Genomic DNA, 8,348 nt, shown 5'->3' on the forward strand with positions numbered 1-8,348 from the left:
ATGATATTTCTGACTGATAGAATGATATTTTGAATTGATAAAATGATACTTTTGTTTATAAAATGAAACTTTAATCTGATAAAATGATAATCTAACCTTATAAAATGATATATAAGCTGAAGAAATGGCATATAAGCTGATAAAATGACAAAAAAATGAAAAAATGATAGTTTTCCCGGATAGAATGATACTTTAAGTTGATAAAATGATACTTTTGGCTTATAAATGTTAGGTTTACTATATAAAATGATAGTTTTGCCGAACAGAATGATACTCCGAGTTTATAAAATGATAAATGTTACTCGCAGTAGATAAAATCATATTTCTAACCTATAAAATGACAAAATGATACTTGCAGCCGATAAAATGATATTTCTAACTGATAGAATGATACTTTGAGTTGATAAAATGATACTTTTGTTTATAAATGTTAGATTTATTGCATAAAATGATAGTTTTCACTGATAGAATGATACTCTGAGTTGATAAACTGATACTTTTGCCGATAGAATGATACTCTGAGTTGACAAAATCATAGTTTTGCCGGATAAAATGACAAAATGATACTTGCATCCGATAAAATGTTATTTCTGACTGATAGAATGATACTTTGAGTTGATAAAATGATACTTTTGTTTATAAATGTTAGATTTATTGCATAAAATGATAGTTTTGACTGATAGAATGATACTCTGAATTGATAAAATGATACTTTGGCCGATAGAATGATACTCTGAGTTGACAAAATCATAGTTTTGCCGGATAGAATGATACTCTGAGCCGATAAAATGATATTTCTGACTAATAGAATGATACTTTGAATTGATAAAATGATACTTTTGTTTATAAAATATATAAGGGCAAAATTGTCATTTCGTTTTCAAATTGGCGCGTCGATAGAAAACGTGAACTAGACGCTAAATTTAATTTCTCTGACACTCAAACCCTTCGAATCGCTTCCAAACCCTCTGAATCGCTTCCAAACTCTCCGATCGCATTCAAACCGTAGTTTCTTCAGTTTCGAAGGTAAATCCATCCAAATTCTGTAATATGACGTCGGAAAATGCTCAAGGATCATCGAAGAAAGGTTGGATGAAGTTTTTTACTTATTTCACTTTTTTTTTGCTCAATTTTATCATTTTGCCTGCGATTATCCTTTTTTTTTAGATTCTATAGTTTTTTAGTGTAGATTTATAGTTACATATTACAACATGATGAATTTTCTTTGAATTTACTTCATACCTTGTTCCATATCCTAACTCAGCAGTTTTTAGATTCTAAATCAGCGGTTTATGCGAAGAAGTTTATCATTATTTAGTATCTCAGTGAATAATTTTGAGCTATATTAAGTGTGTATTCATTAATTTGACCACTTTTTTTGTATGTCTTCCAGCCTCAAAGCGTGGGAGGTCACAAATCAATGATGAAGAAGAAATGCTTGCCAGAAAGAAACAGTATAAAGGAAAGAGTGTTAAAGATATTAGTTATAAAGTTCCTTCGTGTGATGAAATTAAAAGTTCAATTAGGGAGGCTGCAGATGCTATTAGTAAAATGATGAGGTATATAAAGGATGCTCCAGCAAATACCAATGACACCAATTGCTTCAAAGTTGCAGCTATAAATGCACTAAAGATGGTTGGTGTGGAGGTTGATCAAGGGGACCGAGCTGTGTCTATGCAAATTGAAAACATGACACAAGCTATGGAAGAGGATCAAGAAGATGATCCAGAATGGATTCAGCTTATGGAAAAAATGATGGAAGCCCTTGATGAAAAATGCAAATTAGTGAATGAAGGCACATCAATTTTGTCTGATATTAACTTGGGAAATAAACCAGTACGTTGAAGATTTGGGAAACAATTTATTTACTTTTTTGAGTTTTTATTGTTATGTTATATCACATTTCACTTTTTGCAGGAGACAGATGATTATAATCCCTCAACCGAAATAGTAGTTTACAATCCAGACATGTTAAGTGTTAAGCAATGATATATCTCATCCATTCACCAACACTTTTAACAAACATGAAGTGAACTATATGTCTTATATAGTGAAGTTTTCATATCATTCTTGCTCTGATAGGCAACTGCTAAGATTGAACAAATGGAGAGGATGGTCCAGGCCAAAACCAAGTTTACCTTGAAGGAGTCACAAATCTTTTTGGGGATTATGACAACATATGAATCAAATGAGTAAGATTTATATTATAGTTCTGATTTAGAAGAAAAATATACAAAAGATATGCTAACACACACACATATTTGAACAGGGACGCCATAATGTATGATGATAATGTCATAACGGTAACAAAAAGAGAATTTTGTTCACTATTGCCAGGTACGCTAATAGAAGTTGGTGTGATCAGTGCATGGGCTTCTTATTTGAATAATATGGAAGGATACATGGCTCTATCTTCATCAAGGCGCCTCTTTTTCACAACATACCCATCCGTAAGAATAATATAAATTTTGAAAAATAAATTGCATGGTATACGTTCATTATAAAGCATGATTATATATATGCTTGTCTATCATCTTCATCAGCAGCAGCATCGGGAAGTTTCTCTCCTAATACACAAAAGATTTCAGTGTGTTAAACGATTTATGTCATTATATAAAGTCAAAGTATCATTTTATCCCCTGAAACTATCATTTTATCCCCTGAAACCATCATTTTATCAAGTGCAACTATAATTATATCAAGTGCAACTAGTAAGTTTATCATTTTACCCACTGAAACAATCATTTTATTCTCAGTACCTATCTTTTTCAATTATTTCCATCCAGATTTGACTTGTCTCATCTTTCAGCTGTATACAATTGTTGACCGGCCTTATGGGGTCGACCTCATGACTCTATTTGATAGATTCTGTGACAATTTACCAACTGAGGTTGAACAAATTCCGTATTTCAAATGGGACGATGTAGATTTGGTAAATACTGAATACAATTGATTCTTTGTTATATTACTAATTGTTTTTATTCTGAAATTATTATTATTATCTATGTAGGTTTTTTTACAATATGTACTGTAGAACATTACTATACCATATGCTTCAGATTTAGTACTAAAAGTATAGTGGTGAATCCAAATGACCTACAAACATTCATTATACAATCTTTGTTAGGTACTAAATGACATAAAAAATAGGATCTTTTGGATATTACTACATCAAAGAAATGTCATAACGTATAAGCTTATTTTGAAACATAACTCTTTATATTTGGGTTTACTTGGCCAACAAGTAAACCATTTCAATCCAAATAACCTCCAACCTTTCATTATGCAATCTTTGTTAGGTACTAAATGACTTAAAAAATAGGATCATTTGGTCATTACAACATCATAGAAATGTAATAACGTATAAGTTTATTTTGAAACATAACTCTTTATATTTTTGTTTACTTGGCCAACAAATAAATCATTTCAATCCAAATGACCTACAAATTTTCATTATAAAAACTTTCTTTGATACTAAATGATATAAAAATAGGATCATTTTGGTCAATAGAACATCATCGAAATGTCATAACGTATAAGCTTATTTTGAAACATAACTCTTTACATTTTGGTTTACTTGGCCAACAAGTAATCCATTTCAATCCAAATGACCTACAAACTTTCATTATACAATCTTTGTTAGGTACTAAATGACATAAAAATAGGATCATTTTGGTCATTACAACATCATAGAAATATAATATCGTATAAGTTTATTTTATAACATAACTCTTTACATTTTGGTTTCCTTAGCCAACAAGTAAACCATTTCAATCCAAATGACCTACAAACTTTCATTATACAATATGTGTTAGGTACTAAATGACATAAAAAATAGGATCTTTTGGTCATTACAACATCATAAAAATGTCATAACGTATAAGCTTATTTTATAACATAACTCTTTATATTTGGGTTTACTTGGCCAACAAGTAAACCATTTCAATCCAAATGACCTACAAACTTTCATTATACAATCTTTGTTAGGTACTAAATGACATAAAAATAGGATCATTTGGTCATTACAACAGCATAGAAACGTAATATCGTATAAGTTTATTTTATAAGATAACTCTTTATATTTTGGTTTATTTGCCCGACAAGTAAACAATTTCAATTCAAATGACCTACAAACTTTCATTATACAATATGTGTTAGGTACTAAATGAAATAAAAATAAGATCATTTTGGTCAGTCCAACATCATAGAAATGTCATATCGTATAAGCTTATTTTATAACATAACTCTATATATTTGGGTTTACTTGGCAAACATGTTAACCATTTCAATCCTAATCCATAATCCATGGTAGGCTCTCAATTTCACACTTAGTGTGTGCGATTTACACATAGTAAAATCAGGAGTGGTTTCTGCGTTTTGTCCACTGTTCCTTTGATTTCTGGCTACTGTTTCATCGGTTTCTGGCTACTGTTTCACCAATTTCTGGCTACTGTTTCGTGATCTACATTCGTTGATTCGTGTTCTATTTCTCGATTTGGGGGTTAGGGCTTCTCCTGTTCTATTTCTCGATTTGGGGGTTAGGGCTTCTCCTTTGTTGTGGCCGTGAGAATGGGGGAGTTGCAGGTAGGGGATCCACCGGGGTTGCTGGGTAGCGATGAGAGGGTCGAGACTGAGGAGAAAGGGATGGAAATTGAGGCGAAAGGGATGGAGATGCTGGGTGAGAAAGGAGATGTTGAGTCTGTTGCCCGCCTAGCCAAATCGCCTGAAAAAACATACTCGGAAAGAAAGAAATCTCTTCGATCTGTCGCTCGCCTAGCCAAAACTAGGCCGAAATCTCCACTGCTGAGGATGGCTGAGATGAGAAAGGGAGGTCTGCGTGGAAGGGCGTTACGTCTAGCGAGTCTGAAGGGGGTTGAGGGATCGGAGATGAAGGGGTTTAAGGGAAAAAAGAGAGCAGGGGAAACTGGATTAAAGGCATTGGGATCCATATCAGAGGGTAAGGCCTTGCCTGGGGGTTCGATGGAGGTTCCTGGGAATGAGAAGGGGGATGTGGATGGTGGATTTTGTGGGATGGGCTCTGGTGGTGAGGGGATTTTGAAGGAGGATGGAACGTGTTCTGGGGAAATGGGGGTCTCGGCTTCACATTGTGACCTGATAGAAAAGGGAAGTATGCAGATGGTCCGGTTACCGGAGGGACATGATGTTGATCTGGTGCTGGATTTAGTTTCATCTCAACCTCTGCAGGAGATGGAATTAATGGGAAAGCAAGGGTGTGCAGAGGTGAAGTTGAGTGGAAATGGAGGGGATGACCTAAGGCTTGAACCGAACCCATTAGGGGGAAATGGAAAAGATGATCTAGAAATTAACCATGATTTGAGTAAGGTGGTTGAGGAAGATTTTCCACCACTATCCAAAGATAATCTACGGAGTGGTAAAGGGAAGGAAACGTTTAGACGTGCAGGGGGAAAGGAGATGCCGAGGATGGGGGAAAACCGGAACAAAAAAAAGTCGAGCAAGAACAACGGAGGGCCAATTCCGAACGCAGATGGTAACAAATGGCAGGGGGGGAAATCCTATAAGTCCTCGTTGGCAGATGTGCCCAATTCCTGGGGAAACAGCCGGTCAGCTTTGAGCCAGAAAAGATGAGGAAAATGGGGGTACAGGGTGAATGCTCGGGGCTTCCTTCAATCCACTTCTCAAGTGAGGAAACATCCTACCTTGCAGAGAAAATGGGACACGCAATAGTGGGTAAGTTTTCTCACTCCATCCCCTCTTCACAGCATATTCAAAAACCTTTCATAGGAATGAGGTTCAAGGGAGAGTTCTCATGGAAGTACATAAATGCTAAGCATATGCTGATTCAGTTCAGCTTATTAGATGATTATGTGATATTGTTGGGGGGGCCGAATCGAATGCCGGTGTGGTTTGTTGATCGACACCCTATGCGAGTGTTTAAATGGACGCCGGATTTCCCCCTTTTTTTGAGTCGCCTATAGCGGCTGTTTGGTGCAATTTGATAGGGCTGCCTATTCATTTGTTCGAGAAATCGGCTTTATTTGCGATTGGAGGTCTACTTGGAGAGCCTTTGCAGGTGGATCACGCGACGATTTCTCGGACCAGATTGTCCTTTGCTAGAATGTGCATCGAGATAGACATATCACAGACACCAGCTCAGGAAATTGTCTTGGATTTTCAGGGGAGAGAAATCAGGCAGATAGTAAAATGGGATCGTATTCCGCAATATTGTTATGACTGTAAACATGTTGGGCACTCTAGCGAGGTATGTTATGCTCACGGTAAGAGGGAAAAACCGGCAAAAAGGACCTATAATTTTCAGAAAAGTAAGGAGGTGCCTCAGGAGGAGATGGGGGGCAAGGGAGGAGAGGAGGTTTTGGTATCTTGACTAATGAGTTGGTCTCAAGGGACGAGGAAATGAGTGTGGCACAGGATGGTGGGGAGGGAGTGGAGTTTGGTTCTGGGAAAGATGAGGGGTTGTTGGTAGAGGAGGTTCATGAACTTGGGGGAGGGGAGTTTCTCCGACCAGGGAGGAGGCGTGGGAAACAGGGGAAAGGGGCTGGGGATGCGGTGGGACTGAGGGAAAGTTCGTCTGGGAGTAGAGAACGGGGGAGGGGGGGGGTCTGGCTATGCTTCAGGTGAAGGTGGGTTGTCGCCGAGGTTCTCTGAGAATATGTTCTCGGTTCTGAGCTCAGTTTCCATCGATCCTTCTGGGAGCTCTGGTGGGAAGTTTGAGAAAGGATTTAGCTCTCGCGGCCGGTACAGGAAGATGTTGCCAAATGGAGACTTTGACCCTGATGTGTATGAAGACGAATGAGATTGGTACCCAGAGGAAGATCCAGATCATGATAATAAGATGGAGCAGGATCGGCTCCTGGATAAAAGGGGGACAGGTCTGGATCTTGCAGGGCTGGTGGAGGAGAGGGTAGGAAAGAAGTGGAGGATTGAACAGGGGGTCTCATCTGCCTTAGTTTTTCATGTCAATTAACTTACTGATTTGGAATGATCGGGGTGTAGCTAACGTAAATACCCAGAGCATGATAAAAAGATTGGTGAAGAACAATAAGGTCTCGGTGTTGGCAATCATTGAACCTTTAATTAAATCTAAACCTGACTTCTTTAGCAGGGTCTTTGGTTTGCATTTTAAGGGTGTTAATTGTAATGGGCAGATTTGGATTTTTGCAGCGGAGGGTTTTGAGGTGGATGGGTGGGATGAATCTAAGCAGGTTCTACATGCGAGGTTTGAGACACCCCTGTTGCTGGTACCCTTCTTTGTTTCTGTGGTGTATGGTAAATGCTTTAGGGAAGGCAGATTAGAGATGTGGGATAAACTTTGGGAAATTGCAGCTAGTTTGGATGGGTTGCCTTGGCTAGTTGGAGGTGATTTTAACACTTTTGTATCTGAAGAGGAGAGACAAGGGGGTGTGAGGAAGAGAACGAGAGAAATGTTGGACTTTGCCGAGGCCATCAGCGACTGCCAACTCCTAGATGTGGGAGCTGATGGACCCAAGTTCACATGGGCACGAGGGAACGTTTTTGAGAGGCTAGATAGAGTTCTTCTGGGTGAGGGATGGGCGAACATGTTTGAGTCTACCCGTGTTTCAAACCTTCCCAGGATCTTATCTGATCATTGCCCTCTGTTGGTGGAGGCCCGACTTCCGGAGCCACGTGCTAAACCTTCCTTTCGATTTCAGAACATGTGGGTAAGACACCACTTGTTCCTTAATGAGGTTGATAGATGCTGGAGGGAGGGAACAGGTACAAGAGGAATGATCAATATGCAGATTAAACTGAGCCGGCTGAAAAGTAGTTTGAAAATCTGGAATCGAGTAATTTTTGGTAATGTCTTTGAAGGGCTGAAAAAGGCGGAAGTAGAGGCTAAAGAAGCCATGGAAAGGTATGAGCATGACTCTTCTCTAGATTTGCGCTCTGAAATGAATAGGTCGACGGCTAATTTTATCTTGAAGCTTAAAATGGAGGAGGATTATTGGCGGCAGAAGGCAGCACTTAAATGGGTGGCGGAGGGAGAGAGGAACACAAAATTTTTCCATGGATGGGTAAAGCAAAGAGAATTAAATCTAGAATCCATATGATTGAAGATGGAGATCATATTCTGACAGAGGACAAGGATATCAGAGACTCGGCTGGAAACTTCTTTAAAAATTTACTAATTGGCGAGGTCTCTTGAGGAGCCGGACCTTGGTATCCTAGAATCCCTTCCTGCTCATGTAAACATGGAAATGCTGGAGAGAACACCTTCTGAGGATGAGATTAAGCAAGTAGTGTTTAGTATTAATGCTGAAAGTGCTGCAGGCCCAGATGGATATTCTGCTTTGTTCGTTCATGTTTGTTGGGAGATTATCAAGGAAGAT

General features: G+C 38.3%; 1 protein-coding gene across 1 annotated transcript; it reads left to right on the forward strand.

Annotated features, from left to right (window-relative positions):
- Positions 1–6,832: 6,832 nt before the first annotated feature.
- LOC121764200 lies at positions 6,833–8,069 on the forward strand. Its single transcript, XM_042160256.1, has 2 exons — positions 6,833–6,901; positions 7,146–8,069. The coding sequence occupies exons 1-2, from the start codon at positions 6,833–6,835 to the stop codon at positions 8,067–8,069; spliced, it is 993 nt and encodes a 330-aa protein (XP_042016190.1).
- Positions 8,070–8,348: the final 279 nt, after the last annotated feature.

Source organism: Salvia splendens, chromosome 14 (genome assembly GCF_004379255.2).
Source record: "Salvia splendens isolate huo1 chromosome 14, SspV2, whole genome shotgun sequence".
Lineage (NCBI taxonomy): Eukaryota > Viridiplantae > Streptophyta > Magnoliopsida > Lamiales > Lamiaceae > Salvia > Salvia splendens.